General features: G+C 37.9%; 1 protein-coding gene across 1 annotated transcript; it reads right to left on the reverse strand.

Annotated features, from left to right (window-relative positions):
• Positions 1-655: 655 nt before the first annotated feature.
• Positions 656-15,602, reverse strand: LOC121980456. The gene is made up of 2 exons (XM_042532490.1): positions 13,400-15,602; positions 656-1,536 (listed from the first exon to the last, which is right to left on the reverse strand). The coding sequence occupies exons 1-2, from the start codon at positions 15,596-15,598 to the stop codon at positions 1,471-1,473; spliced, it is 2,265 nt and encodes a 754-aa protein (XP_042388424.1). The 5' UTR covers positions 15,599-15,602; the 3' UTR covers positions 656-1,470.
• Between the last annotated feature and the right edge of the window lie 4,796 nt (positions 15,603-20,398).

Here is a 20,398-nt window from a genome sequence, read left to right on the forward strand (position 1 = left end):
CAGAATTTAAATTGTAGAAATGAATTTGTGCAGGAACTTGACACAACTACAATTGCAGCGATGGAAAGTGCAAAAACAAAATAAAGATACCCAATTAGAGAAACAAGAGAAACAGAATTTTATTGCAGAAATGACATCTAAAGGAACAAAACTAGAACTACTCGTTCAGATTTAAAGAAACAACAAATTCGATGACAAAATCTAAAGAAAACAAAGATGCAAAAAACAATGAACTGCAGAATTCTCATGACTAAAATCTGAAGAGAAGTAAAATAAAACTAAGCAATTCTCTAAAATTGTCAACTACTCCAAATTAAAACGATTCAAGTAATTCTAAACAAGCAAAAACAATTGCAATCAAACAAGAACTACTCTTTAATGATAAAACGATAACATTGTTCTCTGAAACAAAGTTAGAAACTAATTACACTAAAAGAAATCTGTTGAAATTGCTGTATCAACGAACACAAATAGAAACTAACTAATCCAACATAAACTACTGAAATTACTGCATCTAAAACAAGGATTGTAAACTACTTTTATTAAAAGAAACATGCTAGAAATTCTGCAGCAAAGAACAGGGATTAAAATCTGCAGCAAATATAAAATCAGCAACTCATTACACTAAACAGATTCTATAAATTACTGCATCAAATTCAAAGATTGAAAACTGATTACACTATCAGAAACTTGATGGTATTTCTGCATTACAGAATAGGGATTGAAAGCAAAATTCTAGAAAGAAACTAATCTATGCAATAAACTGTGCTACAAACGAGATCTAGATGTAGCTAAGAACAGTAATGAAATGCAGGAATAAAACTAAACCAATTCCAATCACAACCAATTCTTGAATCACAACTCTTGTCGTCACACAAGAGTCCTCACTTGAAACCTCAAATGCGAAATCCAGAAAAGCAGAAAAGGGAACGCAGCTGATCTGAGTTCAGATCTGAAACCCGCTGATCTTAGCCAAAGAAACCTCTCTGGAAGAACACAAGTTCAGATCTGTGCGGAATTGTCGAAACCTGGATCTGCGATTTGATTCTGTGCTCAGCAATGGCTTGTTGATGGGGCGTTGATGGTGGCTGGATTCATGTCAAGAACCACCAGAGAGACCTCTCTGATGATTCCCGAAGATGGCTGATGAACTCCTGCTGTCAACACCGTTCTAACAGGGGCGGAGAATGAAGAATCGAATCCCAGTAAAGCTTGCCGTCGAGACCTCTTTGGCAAGCCTCCAGCTTCAGGAAATTAGGTCAGCAGCTTCCTTGCATCTTCCTCTATCGGGGGCTTGCGCGCGCGCTAACGGAGAAGAAATCGCCGATGGCACGATGAACAGTAGACGCAGCCACTGTTCATCCGCGATTCTTTTGGGTTTTATACCAAGGTTTGAACCGGGATTTGCATTTGGTTTAGGGCTTAGTTTAGGAGGAAAATTAGGGATTTGATGAGAAGGTTTGACATGGGTTAGCTCAAGAGGAAAGCTCCATTTAATGGATCGGGCCCAATACAAATTCTTGTAGTCCAATGAGCCTATTCCATCAAAACAAATAAAGTACCATTATTAGATAAGATTCCACAAGAAATATATAGAAAATGCAACAAGGCTCTAAATAATTCTCAACTCATAAGATATAAGATAAAACAAGAATTAATCATATGAGAAGATGCAAAATACTCAATTCAAGAGCCCAATTATGCACAAAAAATACTAGATATCAACTCCCCCACACTTAATCTTTTTGCTCATCCCGGACAAGTAAACAAACTAAAGAAATGACCGAGGTTGCACCCCCCCCCTTTACCTTTCTTAACCATATTCAGAAGATAGTAAAAAGAAGTCACCTAAAATCATGAAGTTTCACAAACTCAAGCAATCATGAACTCCATTCTTACTTCAGTTGATCACTCAATGATTTCATCCATCATGAATAAAATGAAAATAATAACACAACTAGTCCTCACATGGTAGTTTTTTAGTGGCTCTCAACCTAATTTCAAATTCATGTAATTGTGGAGATCACTCAAGCTACTTATGGCAAAAGCACTACCATATGCTTGCTCTTCATCTAATTCTCACCTCCATCTCAGATATCAAAATACATCCTTATGAAGGTTCATTGAAAGTATAAAGGAAAACAAAAGCAAAAGCGAATGGAAGCATTAGAATTAGAAAAGCCATAAAAAGAACAGAGGTTAAAGTAGAAGTGGAAGACATGGAGTTAGGATGCTATGTGATACTAATTTTCAGCCATGGCTTCCAATTCTGTACTCTTAGTCTTGATCAATGTTTTTGCAGATTTTACTCATGGCAGATACTTCAATTAGCACATCCTTGTTGGTCTCACTTCTATTTCCAGCATTCTGCATTTAAATTTGAAAGTTGGCACATTTCCATGCCATATCCTTCATTCCCTCTTTTAATCTGCAGATTCAACAATTTTTCAGAACTTTTTCAATCAAATAAAATAGATTTGGTTCTGCAGGTGGCTCCAAAATTTCTTACACAACATTTGGTCAAGCTGTAATTTGATTCAGCCATTACATGCTATTGACTCCCTTCATTCTGTACCAAAATAACAAATTCCTGATAGCTTACAGATTCTGCTCAGAGATAGTGTGGAAAATTCTGCATTCCTTTCTGTTTTGTGGCCATTTTAAAGTCTAAAAACCATGCAAATTATAAAGAAACAAGATCATTATTTCACCATAATCAAACAACAACTGCATCATGCTTTTCAGGTATCCAGTAGCTTGATAACATGTAGCTGATTTTAGTGTATTTCTAAATTTCCTCTACAGCCCTGACTTTGTACCAACTACACATCATTTAGCTGCCCTAAAATCTCAACTCCTTTTCATCTAGCTTCTTGTGATCCCTATTGATGCATACTTCAAAGAATTACAAGTTTCAGCAATTCTAGATGGCTACAACATAATCCCCAAATTGGCACAGAAATGACTATTAGCTGAAATTCTGAACATTCTGTTTCTATTTAATTGCTCTTAACCTTCCCGAACTGTTTGAACTTGAACCTTCAAAAGACTATCTTCTCATTTGATCCAATCAAGCTCAACTAATTGATGTCTAAAACTCAGTATGCAGTCTTGTTGGGGTTGCAAGGTTGCAAACATAGTCCCATATTGAAAAACACATGGAAAAGATCATGGGTTTATAAGAGAAAGATATCTCCATTGGCATGAGGCCTTTTGGGGAGAGCCCAAGAGCAAAGCCATGAGGGTCTAGGCCCAAAGTGGACAATATCATGCTATTGTGGAGATATCTAAATTCTTTTCGATCCTACAATTGGTATCAGAGCCTGATCGCCTCAGAAGGACTAACCGCCAACTGAAGCACTACGATCAAGACGATGGCCGGAGCGAACATCCATCCCCCGAAGTTCGACGGAGACTTCGCCACATGGAAGCGCAAAATGGAGGTATTTTTTAAAACGGATTTTGATATTCTTATTACAATGAAATATGGTTTTGCAGCGTCGAAAGACAAAGAAGAAAACACATGGAGTAAGAAGGAGCAAGCCGATTTCGTCGCCAACGGAAAGGCGGAGTTCCACCTGCTTAGCGTGCTGCCACCACAAGAAGTAAATCGGATCGGAAGCTACGACTCAGCGAAAGATCTCTGGGAAAAATTCCTGGAGCTACACGAAGGTACCTCCGAAGCGAAGCTAGCAAAGCGCGACATCCTCCGGAACCAGTTGACGAACCTCCGGATGAACCAAGGCGAGAAGGTAGCGCAACTCCAAGTGAGAATCAAGGAGCTGATAATGCAACTAACGAACCTTGGAGAAGAGGTAACCAACCGGGACTCTATCCGGTACGCGCTCAATGCCTTCCCGAGAACTCTAGAGTGGGCCTCCTTAGTAGATGCATACTACATCTCTAAGGACCTCGAGGTAAGTACGTTAGAACAGTTATTTTCGACTTTTGAACTTCACGAATCTCGAGTTTCAGAGCCAAATGGAGTAGAGAAGACCGATCAGAACATAGCTCTAAAGGCAAAAGTAATCGATTCTGACTCCGAAGCCTCGGGCGATGAATCCGAAGCAGCACTACTGGTAAAACGGTTCAATAAGTTTTTTAATTCTAATAAATTTAGACCGCAGAAAAAGAGGCATCAACAAAGAAAAAGGACGGTTCGCTGCTACAACTGCAACGAAGAAGGGCACATCAAGGATGACTGCCCGAAATTAAAGAGAAAGGAGAAAGAAAGGGAAAAATCAAAAAGCAAGAAACCAGAATCCTCCAAGTACAAGAACCTGAAGGCTACTTGGTCAGATTCATCATCCTCCGAGTCAGACATCGAAGAATTCTCGGGACTAGCACTGATGGCCAACCATCAGCTAGAAGAAACGTCTAGCTCAGAAATGAGCATAGATGAAGGGGGAGGAACATCAGAAGGAGAAAGCAATGATGAAGGGGGAGCATCGCAAGATGAGGTAAGTAAGGTACGTGCCCTAAACTCTAAACAGTCTTTTGAGTTTATTAAAGCTTTGTCTAAAGAATTAGATCAATTAGAAAAAGAAAATAAAAATTTGAAATCTGAAAATAAAAATCTAAAATTAGAAATTGAGAAATTAAGAAATAGTACATGTTTAAATAGATTTCCAAATTCAAAAATTAAAGTTTATGGAAAATTGAACTGGTATATTAGAAACCATCAGGGCCAGCTTAGAAGGATACCCAAAAATTATGTACCCCCTAAGTATCTGAATAACCCTATAGGTAGGAACCTCTATTGGGTTCCAAAATCTGTGCTTAATTAATTTTTCAAAAATTAAAAGCTTACAGTGAGAAAATTAAATATTGAAATTCTTTATGGAAGCTTTGTCTAAGTGGTTGTTGCTCCAATAACCCACGACCTGGAAGCTAAAATATTGAAAAAAAATATATTTAATTAACTTTCTGAAAAAGCATTAAACTAGAATTAAATAATTCTTTAAAAGTTCTTAAATCTTTTTAAAATTCTAAAAAGTCATATTGTGAAAATTCAAAAATTTAAATTTGACTTAGAAATTTTTTTATTGACTTAGAATTTTTTTAAAATTCAAAAATTTGACTTAGAAATTTTTTTTTTTGGAAAAATTCATATTGACTTAGAAAATTTTTTTGAAAATTCAAAAATTTGACTTAGAATTTTTTTTTGTTTGGAAAAATTCGTTTTTGAATTAGAATTTTTTTAAATTCTATTCATTTCACTTAACTTAGGTTATTTTTTTTTAACCCCATTTTTGCTGTGATCAAAGGGGGAGAGAAAAATACAAGTTTAGGGGGAGTTAGAAAATTTTGAAATTTCTGTTATTATAAAAAGTGTTGCAATTTTACTAATTGCAAAAAATTATGCTTAACTTGTTAGTTTAGTAATTTTTTCTTTAAAATTACTTTTTATGTCTATTTTAACCCTAACTTGAACTTGGGTTGATGCACATCAAAAAGGGGGAGATTGTTGGACCCCGTGGTAGTTTTGATGTGATCAACCAAGTTGGTTAGGTCCTGCTGTGTTTGATCCCTGTGTCTGAGTGTGCAGGAGCTTAGGAACACAGGAAGTCGAGCGGAAGACGCAGCTAGCGAGAAGGACGGCACGGGAAGGGAGCCGACGGTTTGCGTCCAAGGACGAGAGAGCTACTAAGAGTACTCGGTGGGCGTGAAAGGCGCTGCTCGAGGGACGTTAAGCCGGACGGAAGGTCGCTCGAGGAGAAGGCGGAATTGGGTTCGGGGCCCTATTCCGGTTGGTCGCAATCACCCAAAAGAACGGAGCCTAAGCTAAAGAGGAGAAGAAAGAAGACAAAGAGGTGAAATTATCAGAGCGTAAATTATCAGAAGAACCTCAAGGCGCCTTGAACACATCAAGGCGCCTTAAACACATCAAGGCGCCTTGAATGATTGTTTAAGGTGCCTTGAGCAGTCCAGTTGAGCGCAGATAAAGTTTTATCCGCAGATCGAGTTGGAGGCGCCTTAAACCTTGTTGGAGGCGCCTGACCTCGAGATAGACTTTCCGGGAGCTATAAAAAGGCCCCTGGAGCTAGGAATTCAACAACAACTCAAGCAATCATTGTGTAGCCATTCCTAGCAATAGTTCTAAGCTTCCAAAGTGTAAAAGGCTTCTCCGCCTTCAGCAAAGGAGATTTTTCTACTGAGCTTTTTCTTACTGCCCTGGATTAACAACCTCCTTGGTTGTAACCAGGTTAAATCCTGTTTTCTACTTAATTTCTATTTCCTTGCTTGGTTTAATTTTATTTCTGCCTTTACTTTATTTACTATTGCATTAATTGAGTTGAAATCCGAGGAGGATATTTTTATTTTGTGTTTTCAGCAATTCACCCCCCTCTTGCCGGCCTCCGCTGCACTTACAATTAGTATCAGAGCCCGGACTGCCAGAAGGTTTAACCGCCGACTGTGCACAAGAGATATGGTCTGATTGAACCATGTGAGTACAATATTGACCTCGAACAAAGAAAATGGGGGCTCCTATGTTCGGATCAAGAGGACCAGACACCAGGCAGGAAGTCCTAGTTGCGGCTAGGCAAGGAAGTCCTAGTAGGTCGGGTGGACCGAGGGGCAGGAAGTCCTAGTTGCGGCTAGGCAAGGAAGTCCTAGTAGGTCGGGTAGACCGAGGGGCAGGAAGACCTGGTGGGTCAAGGATCGGACGTGGGAAGCTCATGGTCCTTTGTTTGAGGGGGGGATTGTTGGGGTTGCAAGGTTGCAAACATAGTCCCATATTGAAAAACACATGGAAAAGATCATGGGTTTATAAGAGAAAGATATCTCCATTGGCATGAGGCCTTTTGGGGAGAGCCCAAGAGCAAAGCCATGAGGGTCTAGGCCCAAAGTGGACAATATCATGCTATTGTGGAGATATCTAAATTCTTTTCGATCCTACAAGTCTTGCACATTCCTGCAAATAACATCACATTTCTGTGATTAACAGTCCTTGCATATGTTTCCATCTGAGGAATAATATCTTTGCCCTCTTTTCTCTGATCTTATTTGTCCCATTTCATTCCCTCAGCACTTAAGAATCAATTAAACTGAATATATTTCAACTTCAGCTAACAGCTCTCAGCTTTTGCAACTCTGCACAAATCTGCATTTTTGTGTTTCTGCACAAAACTGAATACATCCTTGCTCTCTCTTCTGAATGCATAACATCATATTTCTGCTTTTTTTTTTCAGTTCCAGCAATTCTGATTTTGTTGCTGCATTGCTGCCCCTTGATCCATTTTTTTTTTCAATTCTGCACAGATTAGCCTTCATCTAATTTCTCAGCTGTCCACTATTTCCTGCACACATGTGTTCAGTTTCTCGAGATCAAAATGGACATAACAAATATGAATTACCATTTGTTTCTGCATCTTGCAAGGCTTCCCTTGGACGTATCAGTCATTGGAATGCTGCATCAAATTTGTGATACACCTTGATACTAAATTCCAGCTCTGTCTGAAACTATCAATATCACCTCTGACTACTGAAAAACTTGATGTGCAAACACAAACAGCAGCAACCTTCTACAGATTTCTGCAACCATAAGTTTAAACCAAATGAAGCCATTTCCGAATTCTGCAACCATAGATTTCAATTTCAGAAATGGAATTCTACTGTAACTTCCTTCCAATGCGTTACAACTTCACTGAATGCAGCTGGCCAAATCCAGAATTCAGCTACCAATTTCTGCATTTCACCATTTTTTTTTTCAATTTGCTAATCTAATGTCTTAGACAGTTGACATTCCATTCCAATTTGCTTGAGAATTCCATTCCAATTCTGCACAGATTGAACATGAATTATGCTTCTGCAGCAATTTGGAATTAAGGTTCAGTTTCTGAAAATTTCAGAAACTGTACATCATTTTTCAGCTTCAGCAATTCAGTATCAGCAGAATGTTTTTCATATTAAGTACCAGCACTTCATTTCTTCTTCACAAAATGGCAAATTCCAGAATCTGAGTTCTGCTTTTTATCCAAATCTTGATGCTGATTATTCCATAAATTGAATCATAACTTTCTTCCCTTAAAACAGGTCCTTCATTTGCTGTAAATGATTACTTCTGCTGAATCAAAGACTAAATATCTCCCCCACACTTAAATTTTTGGCGTCCCGGTCAAAATAAAAGCTTCACACAACAGCCCATGTAACCATATCCAAGATAATAAAACAAAGGGAAAGATAAATGATATGATGATTTAGGAAAATACAATTAGTGATAACTAGTGGGGAATTGGAATAACCTTCATTCAAATGATTTAATCTCTGATCAAGTGGAATATTGAAAAGATTCAAGCAAGTTCTAGAGTGACAAAAACCATCAGTGCATCACACAATTAGGCTCAATCCTCACTAGGCAAACAAAAGTTATTATCTCAAATTATCAATTAGAATCCGTCACTAAATGTTAACCTTACGCAAGCTTAGAATTCATTTATGCAACAAAGACTTGAAACTTCATGCTCAAATGTAACTTTATTTTAAAACCTCTAAAATGATATAAAGAAGTGTAAAGGGGGGGGGGGGGGGGTGTACCATTTATTACTACTTGAAACTACCAAGTTAGTTCCACGATATTCACAAGGACTTGATTCCTAAAATTTGAATTATTAATTGTTAAAGCAAAATTATTAAGAAAACGAAGAAGTTAAACTAGCCACCAAAACATAAAGACAGGAACAAGTGAACAAGTGAATTATTAGAAAACATAAAGACTACCAAAACGAACAAGTGAATTATTCATGCAATTATGTAACAACATGTATATCTACGAAGACAGGAAATAATGAGAAATAGCAAGACTCCCCTTTCACATTGAATAGATGGCCTCGGTACTGTTCATTTCTTGCATCACCATCCCTTTTGCTCCTTCATGAAATATCTTTAGCCTATGTCCATTCACTTTAAATTTCCGATCAGTAGACTCTTCCTTTATCTCCAAGACTCCATAGGGGAAAATGTTAGTCACACTAAAGGGTCCTTCCCAACGAGATTTCAATGTGCCTTTCATCAATTTAAGCCGGGATTTATACAAAAGCACTTTGTCACCAATTTTGAACTCCTTCCCTATAATGTGCTTGTCATGAAAATTCTTGGTCTTTTCTTTGTAGATCCTTGAGTTCTCAAATGCCTCTAGTCTAATTTCTTCAAGTTCTTGGAGTTGTAATTTCCTCTCTTCTCCAGCTGTGCTAGCATCAAAATTACAAGCTTTCACTGCCCAAAATGCTCTATGTTCAATTTCCACTTGAAGGTGACAAGCTTTACCATACACCATCCTATATGGAGACATCCCTATGGGTGTTTTGAAAGCTATCCTGTAAGCCCAAAGTGCATCATTTAATCTCTTACTCCAATCTTTCCTGTCAGGTCTCACTGTTTTCTCCAAAATTGACTTCACTTCTCTATTTGATACTTCTGCTTGTCTATTTGTTTGGGGATGATAGGGAGTAGAAATTCTATGTGAAACTCCATATCTGCTCAGCATAGCCTTCATGTGTCTATTACAAAAATGTGACCCTTGATCACTGATTATTGCCCTAGGCACGCCAAACCTGCAGAAAATATGTGCCCTGACAAAACTAACAACAACTGAAGAATCATCAGTCCTGGTGGGGATGGCTTCCACCCATTTGAAAACATAATCAACTGCTAGCAAAATATATGAAAATCCAAAAGAGACAGGAAAAGGACCCATGAAATCAATGCCCCATACATCAAAGACCTCACAAAATAGCATGAAATGTTGAGACATTTCATTCCTAGGTCCTATGTTTCCAGTTCGTTGACACCTATCACATGATCTACAAAAAATATATGCATCACGAAAGAGGGTGGGCCAGTACAAACTACACTCCAAAACTTTCCTCGCAATCCTCTGGGGTCCAAAATGCCCCCCCGCCCCCCCCCCCCCCACTCAAATGAATGACAAAATGCAAGTACAGACTGGAACTCAAAATTAGGTATGCATCTCCTAATAATCTGATCACTACAAAATTTCCACAGATAAGGATCATCCCACACATAATATTTTGAATTACTTTTCAATTTGTCCTTTTGAGCTTTTGAAAATTGTGCAGGAAAAACATTACCTACTAAAAAATTAACCAGATCTGCATACCATGGTAACTCACCATGCATCCGAAAGAGTTGCTCATCTCTAAAGTCATCATTGTTGGTTGCTACTCGGAAAGCCTAGAGGTTCCACTGTACAAAAATTTTGTACAAAGGTCTGAACCTTTTCCTAGCTACCATGGGTTCTTTTAAATTAAATTTTGGATCGCCTGCGGAACTTAACACGTTTGATCCAAAACTTAATCTATTTGTTCTTTTAGGTTTTGACTTGGATCTCCTGCGGAACTTAACACGTTCAACCCAAATCACCTTAAGTTATTAATTCGATTAAATATTAATTTCCATAATTGGTTCCCAGTACTGACGTGGCGAGGCACATGACCTTCTTGGATATGGGAGCAACCACCACCGACTAGACAAAACCTTTTATAGAAATCTAGTATTTAATTTCCTAAAATAACTTTAGGTTAACCGAAAAGAACAATCAAATCACAAGGAAAAAATAAAACAAAAGAACACAACTTCGAAAAACATATTCGAAATACTAGAACGTAAGCCTCTTGTATTTGGTATTATTTCCATAAATAACTAGCATGATGCGGAAAGGAAAAATTACTAGTTATACCTTCTAGAAAGACCTCTTGATCTTCTACCGTATTCCTCTTCTAACCTCGGACGTTGTGTGGGCAATGATCTTCCGAGATGAGAAACCACCAACCACCTTCTTCTCCTCCTAGCTAGGTTCGGCCAACAATAAGGAAGCTTCACCAAGGAAGAAGATCAAAACACCAACCAAGCTCCAAGAGATGCTAGCTTTCTCTCCTTCTTCTTCTTCTCCAAGTAGTATCCGGCCACCACAAGAGCTCCAAGGGGAGAGAGAGGTTCGGCCACCACAAGAGGAAGAGAGGGAGAGGATGATGATGGCCGGCCACACCAAGGAACAAAAGAGGGAGAGAAATAATAGAGGTTGTATTGTATAAAGGCACCCCCACCCCTTCTTTTATATTCCTTGGCCTAGGCAAATTAGGAAATTTAATTACAATAAAATTTCCTTAATTTTCTTGACATGATTTAATTGGGAGAAATAAAATAAAATTTCCCAATTAGAAACATAATGGCAGGCCACATCAAGAGGAAACAAATTAGACAAGTTTTAATCAACAAATTAAAACTTCCTAATTTGTTTCCAGAAATTTTAAAAAATAAAATTTCTCTTCAAAAATCTCTTCATGGTTGATAAAAAGAAATTTCTATAATTTTAATTTTTCAACATGTGAATATTTTTTAAAGAAAAAATAAAATATCTCACCAATCTACAAATAAGGAAAGAGATCTAATCTCTTTCTTTAATTTTTTGTAGAGAGATATTTTAATTTTAATTCTCTTTAATAAATTATATCTTCCACATAATTAAAATTAAAATTAAAATTCTTTTTTAATTTAATATGGCCGGTCCCTTCTAGCTTGGGTCTGCTAGGCCGACCACCCCATTATGCTAGCCTACCTGGTTCCCAAGCTAGCTACCTTTGGGTATGAAAGTGGGTATAGGTGGGTATAGACTATAAATAAGAGGCTACGATAGGGACCGAGAGGAGGAATTGGTTTGGTCTCCGATAAAATTAAACATCCCGTGTTCCCCGAACACAACTTAATTTTATCAATAATAATTCATTCCACTAAAGAACTATTATCGAACTACCCACCAATACCAAATTAAATTTTGGGCTCCTTCTTATGAGTGTGTTAGTCTCCCTGTGTTTAAGATATCGAATGTCCACTAATTAAGTGAGTTACTGACAACTCATTTAATTAATATCTTAGTCCAAGAGTAGTACCACTCAACCTTATCATCATGTCGGACTAAGTCCACCTGCAGGGTTTAACATGACAATCCTTATGAGCTCCTCTTGAGGACATTATCAACCTAGTATCTCTAGGACACAGTTTCCTTCTATAATCAACAATGCACACTATAAGTGATACCATTTCCCAACTTATCGGGCTTATTGATTCATCGAACTAAATCTCACCCATAGATAAATTAAAGAAATAAATATCAAATATATGTGCTTGTTATTACATTCGGATTAAGAGCACACACTTCCATAATAACCGAGGTCTTTGTTTCTTTATAAAGTCAGTATAAAAGAAACGACCTCAAATGGTCGTACTGATTACACTCTAAGTGTACTAGTGTAATTATATAGTCAAGATAAACTAATACCGAATTACACTACGACCTTCTAATGGTTTGTTCCTTTCCATTTTGGTCGTAAACTACTGTTTATAATTTATAAGGTACTGATAACATCATCTTCTGCATGTGACACCACATACTATGTTATCTACAATATAAATTAATTGAACAACTACAAACAAATGTAGATAATTTGACCAAATGTGATTCTTTATTCATAATGAATGTTTACAAAGCTTAGGCTTTTAGTATACACTCAACAATCATCAATAGCCGTATAGTCCATGTCTCCTTCAATTCTTCTCAAGTGATCCGCAACCAAATTCTCCTTCCCACTCCTATCTCGTATCTCCAAATCAAACTCCTGGAGGAGAAGCATCCATCTAATCAATCTGGCTTAGCATCTGGCTTCTTGAGGAGAAACTTCAACGCTGCATGATCAGAAAATACAACCACGTGAGAACATAATAAATATGATCTGAATTTATCTAAAGCAAAAACAATGGCAAGAAGCTCTTTTTCTGTCGTGGTGTAATTTGCTTGAGTCGAATCCAGGGTCTTTGATGCATAGCAGATCACATGCGGTGCTCCCTCTACTCTCTGTGCAAGTACTGCCCCTATGGAAAAATTTGAAGCATCACACATCAGTTCAAAAGGTAAATCCCAATCTGGTGGCCTGATGATAGGTGCAGAAATCAAAGCCTCCTTCAATCTCTGAAAAGCTTCCTTACACCTCTGATCAAACTGAAACTCCACATCTTTTTGAAGCAACTGAGATAGTGGAAGAGAAATCTTACTGAAGTCCCTAATAAATCTCCTGTAGAATCCTGCATGGCCAAGAAAAGCTCGAACATCCCGCACGCATGCGGGGAAAGATAAAGAAGATATAGCGCTAACTTTAGCATGATCTACCTCAATACCTCTCGTAGAGACTATGTGTCCTAAAACAATACCATGCTCAACCATAAAATGACATTTTTCAAAATTAAGTACTAAGTCAGTCTCAATGCATCTATCTAAAACCCTAAACAAATTTTCTAGACATGCATCAAATGATGAACCATATACAGAAAAATCATCCATGAAAACCTCCATGCAATGCTCTAATAAATCACCAAAAATACTTACCATGCATCGCTGAAAAGTTCCTGGAGCGTTGCATAATCCAAATGGCATCTGTCTGTAGGCAAATGTACCGAAAGGGCAAGTGAAGGTGGTCTTCTCCTGATCCTCTGGGTCGATGCAAATCTGAAAATATCCAGTGTATCCATCTAGGAAGCAATAATGCGATTTCCCCGCCAGTCTCTCCAACATCTGATCAATAAAAGGCAAGGGATAGTGGTCCTTTCTACTTGCTTGGTTCAGCTTCCTATAATCCACACAAACTCTCCAAGAATTTTTCACTCTGGTGGGCACCAACTCATTCTCTTCATTAGTCACAACTGTCACCCCTAATTTTTTTGGCACCACATGGATGGGACTTACCCACTTACTGTCAGAAATAGGGTAAATGATACCTGCCTGTAGAAGTCTAGTCACCTCTTTCTTTACTATATCAAGGATCAGTGGGTTAAGTCTCCTCTGGGGCTGTCTCACTGGTTTCACATCCTCCTCTAAATAAATCCTGTGCATGCAAATAGAAGGACTGATACCAGGAATATCTGCTAAAGTCCATCCAATGGCCTTCCTGTGCTGCCTCAAAATCTCTAATAATCTGCTTTCTTGTTCTGGTTCTAGATTCTGGGCAATGATGACAGGTAGCTGCTGGTTCTCTCCTAAATAATCATATTTCAAGTGTGGAGGCAATGGCTTCAACTCATCCTGTGTCCGGTCAACTGAAAGCGATCCTAGGGGTAATGCTTCTCCTAAGCAATCCCCTACGCATAATTTCTCTTCTCTGGGCGATCCTAGGGATAGAGCTTCTAGTAAGTAATGCCCTACGCATAAATTATCTCTCTCACTCGGAAATAATCCACAAAACTCATCATCCACTCTCACTACTGACTTATCATCCAAAAATATAGAAGATTCATCACCTTGACCAACCTCTGCAAGATCTGAATCGATCTCTGAAAAGAAATCCATGTTGTCCAACTCCTCTGAGATGTCCAAACTAAGAATAGAATGATCCTCTCTAGGATGCTTCATAGCGTCAAGAATACTGAATCGGACCACTGTATCACCTATCTCCATAGAAAGTGTGCCCGCATGAACATCAATTTTTGTCCTTGCAGTCTTCAAGAATGGTCGTCCAAGAATGAGTGGAGATCTACTGGCCAGATAGTCTCCCTCCATATCAAGGATATAAAAATCTGTAGGAAAGATAAGTTCTCTCACTTTCACCAATACATCTTCAATAACTCCAGCTGGGTGAGTCTGACTGCGGTCAGCTAACTGAATGACTACTCCTATAGGTTGTAATGGTCTAATGCCTAAAGTTTGAAAAACTGATTTCGGCATCACATTAATTGAAGCTCCCAAATCCAGCATGGCATCCTTAAAAAGATTACTCCCAATCTCGCAAGGATCTGTAAAAACTCCAGGATCTTCGCATTTCTGAGGAACTGTTCGAAGAAGTGTAGACACATTCTTGCCCATGCTAATCAACTCATTCCCCTTCAATTTCTTCTTGTGCACACAAAGATCCTTCAAAAATTTTGCATATTTTGGAATTTGCTTGATCATTGTGAGTAAAGGAACATTTACTTCTACCTTGCTAAATAAATCCACAAGCTCTTGGAACTCCTTTGCTTTCTCCTCCTCTATATTCTTCCTTGGTTGAACTTTGCGTTGAGGGAAAGGCAATGGAATGCTCTGCTCTGAATTCTGAAATCCTGCATTTCTAGATTTGCTGCTTTCTGAAGTTGTTGCTGTTGGAAACTGCCCATTTTGAGAAAACTTGCTGGAAATTTCTGGAATGCAACTATTTCTTCCTTGTTCACGCTCCATATCCATTGGATCAATGCAAATTGGGGTAGAATTCGAAGTTGGCACATTCTGCATTTCTGAAAATTCTTCATTGCTGGAACTGGATTGCTGGATTTCTGGAAAATTTTCAACAGCAGCTCTTCCTCTTGCAGATTCTGAAACCTTTCTTCCACTCCTTAAAGTTAATGCACTAACGTTCCCTTTAGGATTCGGAATTGTTTGAGATGGCAATTGACTCGATCCCTGAGCTTGAATCTGATTAATGCTAGAAGCCAATTGCCCAATCTGCCTTTCCTGATTTTGTTGCTGCTGAAGAATTTGCTGCATTAATTCCTCCAATCTAGCTTGCTGTGGATCTGAATTTGAAACATTATTGGAACCTCCTTGAGTTAAACTCATCCTTGTAGGTGCTGGAAGTGCTGGAATTGCTTGCTAGAAATTCTGATTTTGAGATTGATAATGCTGATTATGATTCTGATTCTGAAATTGCTGATAAGGCTGATACGATTGCTGATATTGATTTGCAGGTTGGTAATGATGCTGAAAACCTTGCTGGAAATTCTGATTATGCTGCTGGAAACCTTGCTGAGGTTGCTGGAAATTGCTGGAATTGTGGCTGAAATTCTGATTTGAAGATGGATGTTGATAGAATGAATTGCCATACTTCAAATTTGGATGATCTCTCCAACCCGGATTATATGTAGATGAATACGGGTCATGTTTTTGTTGGAACTGAGCTCTAGAGAATGCTGCCAAAGATTCATCTTGATGGAGATTTGGACAAAGTTCTGAAAGGTGATCTTGACTCGAACAAATGCTACAAACTATGCTTTGTTTACATGGAAATTGCATATTCGGCACAACAGAAGGTTGAGTAGCATTGTTCAAGGCTAATTGTTTCACCAAGGTCGTTAATTCCATCAATGAATTCCTTATCTCCTTTTGTTCATTAGAAACCATTTGAACTTCACCAACTCCTCTAGTAGTGAGTGCTCTACTTCCAAATTGCTGTGAATTTTCAGCCATGTTCGAAATTAGCTCCCGTGCTTGTTCTGGAGTTTTGTTCACTAAATCTCCTCCGGCTGCTGCATCTATCATACTTCTGTCAATAGGTAATAAACCCTCATAGAAGTATTGGACTAGTAACTGCTCACTGATTTGGTGTTGAGGACAACTTGAACATAATTTCTTGAATCTCTCCCAATAGTCATATAATGTCTCTCCCACCACTTGCTGAATCCCACAGATGCTTTTCCTAATAGTTGCAGTCCTTGAGGCTGGAAAGAATTTCTCTAAGAAAGCCTTCTTCATATCAATCCATGAAGTAATAAATCCCGGTGGCAAATAATACAACCAATCTTTTGCTACTCCAGTAAGTGAAAATGGAAAAGCCCTTAGCTTGATATCCTCTTCTGAAATTCCTTGTGGCTTCATGGTTGAACACACCACATGGAATTCATGCAAATATCTGTTTGGGTCTTCTCCAGATAATCCTTGATATTTTGGAAGCAAATGAATCAATCCTGATCTCAACTCAAAATCACCAGCTAGAGTTGGATAAGTGATGCATGAATATTTGAAACCCTCATCAGGAGCTGCAAGCTCCTTCATTGTCCTACTATGATCAACCATGGGGGTATCTGAGGATGATAAAGAACTTCCTGAGTCCTCTGAAATTTTCTCCTGAATTCTCAAAGCTCTGAAGGTCCTTTCAATTTCCGGATCAATATCAAGTAACTTATCACATGAAGACCTGGTCATACTACCAAAAATCAATAATTAGAACAAAAGTGGATAGACAATAAAATCAAGAAAGTGAAAACAAAGAAAAGATAAACTATACACAATTTAAAAACAAACAAACTCTACTAGTCTCCTCGGCAACGACGCCAAAATTTGGTAATAGTCAATCATCAAATTAATAATTTAATATTGAAAACTCTCTATTCATAAAAACGATGATGTAGTACGAGTCCCAAGTCGAATCTCACAAGGAAACTAATAGTGGAATGTTTGATCTTAGACTAGAATTATTATTTTTTTTAGGTTTTCTCCTGATAAAATGAAGGTGTTTAGTGTTGTTTCAAATCCTAACTTAAGAATTCAAATGCAGCTAATAACCTGATCCTAAGTAATGATTAAATCCTAGCTTAAGAGAACTAACATACTCTATGATTTAGAAACTTAAAGAGATACATCAGAATTTAAATTGCAGAAATGAATTTGTGCAGGAACTTGACACAACTACAATTGCAGCGATGGAAAGTGCAAAAACAAAATAAAGATACCCAACTAGAGAAACAAGAGAAACAGAATTTAATTGCAGAAATGACATCTAAAGGAACAAAACTAGAACTACTCGTTCAGATTTAAAGAAACAACAAATTCGATTACAAAATCTAAAGAAAACAAAGATGCAAAAACAATGAACTGCAGAATTCTCATGACTAAAATCTGAAGAGAAGTAAAATAAAACTAAGCAATTCTCTAAAATTGTCAACTACTCCAGATTAAAACGATTCAAGTAATTCTAAACAAGCAAAAACAATTGCAATTAAACAACAACTACTCTTTAATGATAAAACGATAACATTGTTCTCTGAAACAAAGTTAGAAACTAATTACACTAAAAGAAATCTGTTGAAATTGCTATATCAACGAACACAAATAGAAACTAACTAATCCAACATAAACTACTGAAATTACTGCATCTAAAACAAGGATTGTAAACTACTTTCATTAAAAGAAACATGCTGGAAATTCTGCAGCAAAGAACAGGGATTAAAATCTGCAGCAAATATAAAATCAGCAACTCATTACACTAAACAGATTCTATAAATTACTGCATCAAATTCAAAGATTGAAAACTAATTACACTATCAGAAACTTGATGGTATTTCTGCATTACAGAATAGGGATTGAAAGCAAAATTCTGGAAAGAAACTAATCTATGCAATAAACTGTGCTACAAACGAGATCTAGATGTAGCTAAGAACAGTAATGAAATGCAGGAATAAAACTAAACCAATTCCAATCACAACCAATTCTTGAATCACAACTCTTGTCATCACACAAGAGTCCTCACTTGAAACCTCAAATGCGAAATCCAGAAAAGCAGAAAAGGGAACGCAGCTGATCTGAGTTCAGATCTGAAACCCGCTGATCTTAGCCAAAGAAACCTCTCAGGAAGAACACAAGTTCAGATCTGTGCAGAATTGTCGAAACCTAGATCTGCGATTTGATTCTGTGCTCAGCAATGGCTTGATGGGGCGTTGATGGTGGCTGGATTCAAGTCAAGAACCACCAGAGAGACCTCTCTGATGATTCCCGAAGATGGCTGATGAACTCCTGCTGTCAACACCGTTCTAACAGGGGCGGAGAATGAAGAATCGAATCCCAGCAAAGCTTGCCGTCGAGACCTCTTTGGCAAGCCTCCAGCTTCAGGAAATTAGGTCAGCAGCTTCCTTGCATCTTCCTCTATGGATCTGGAACTCAAGATGAGATTATCACTGGAATCGGGGGCTTGCGCGCGCGCTAACGGAGAAGAAATCGTCGATAGCACGATGAACAGTAGACGCAGCCACTGTTCATCCACGATTCTTTTGGGTTTTATACCAAGGTTTGAACCGGGATTTGCATTTGGTTTAGGGCTTAGTTTAGGAGGAAAATTAGGGATTTGATGAGAAGGTTTGACATGGGTTAGCGCAAGAGGAAAGCTCCATTTAATGGATTGGGCCCAATCCAAATTCTTGTAGTCCAATGAGCCTATTCCATCAAAACAAATAATGTACCATTATTAGATAAGATTCCACAAGAAATATATAGAAAATGCAACAAGGCTCTAAATAATTCTCAACTCATAAGATATAAGATAAAACAAGAATTAATCATATGAGAAGATGCAAAATACTCAATTCAAGAGCCCAATTATGCACAAAAAATACTAGATATCAAGGCTTTAGTGCTATGGTCCACATCTTGAACTTCTTCAAGATCGAACGTACTCCCACTAGTCTTTCTAGAATCAAAATCCCTTTCTAGAAATACCCAGTTTTAGCCACAACTATCTTGTGTTGATTGGGAATATAGAAGTAATATCTCTTCTTTTCCTTGGGATATCCAATAAAATAGCACCTATCGAATTTGGGTCCCAATTTGTCCAAGACTTAACGTCGAATGTAAGCCTCACAACCCCAAATCCTCATGAAAGACACCTGGGTATCTCTCCCAGTCCATATCCTATATGGTGTCTTTATTATAGCCTTAGATGGAACTCAGTTGAGAATGAAGGCTGCTGTGTCTAGAGCATAGCCCCAAAGATACATGGGAAGATCTGTGTGACTCATCATAGACCATACCATATCTAATAAGGTACGATTCCTCCTTTCGGATACACCATTCCACTGTGGTGTTCCAGGTGGACTGAGTTGAGATAGAATCCCACACTCAGCTAGATAGTCACGAAACTCATAGCTAAGGTATTCACCACCTCGATCTGATCGAAGTATCTTAATACTCTTGCCAAGCTGATTTTGTACTTCATTCTTGAATTCTTTTAAATTTTCAAAGGATTCTGACTTATGTGTCATCATATACACATAACCATATCTACTGAAATCATCAGTAAATGTAATGAAGTACCTATAACCACCCCTAGCAGCGACATTGAAAGGTCCACATACATCACTATGTATAAGTCCTAACAAGTTAGTCGCTCTCTCGCTGTGTCCACTAAAGGGAGTCTTGGTCATCTTGCCCAGTAGGAATGATTCGCATGTCTCATATGATTCAAAATCAAATGAGTCCAGCAAACCATCTTTATGGAGCTGGGATAAGCGTTTGTCATTTATATGACCTAAGCGACAGTGCTAGATATAGGTTTGGTTCATGTCATTTGACTTGAACCTCTTGGTACTTATGTTATAGATAGGGTTCTTAAGGTCTAGAATATAGAGTCTGTTCATTAGAGGTGTACTACAATAGAACATATCGTTTAAATAAACTGAACAACATTTGTTCTTAATTATAAATGAAAAGCCTTTCTTGTCTAAACAAGAAACTGATATAATGTTCTTAGTCAAAGCAGGCACATAACAACAATCATCCAATTCTAGTACAAGCCCAGAGGGCAGAAATAGAGAATAAGTTCCTACAGCAACAACAGCAACCCGTGCTCCATTGCCTACTCGTAGGTCCACC

This window comes from Zingiber officinale, chromosome 5A (assembly GCF_018446385.1).
Source record: "Zingiber officinale cultivar Zhangliang chromosome 5A, Zo_v1.1, whole genome shotgun sequence".
NCBI lineage: Eukaryota > Viridiplantae > Streptophyta > Magnoliopsida > Zingiberales > Zingiberaceae > Zingiber > Zingiber officinale.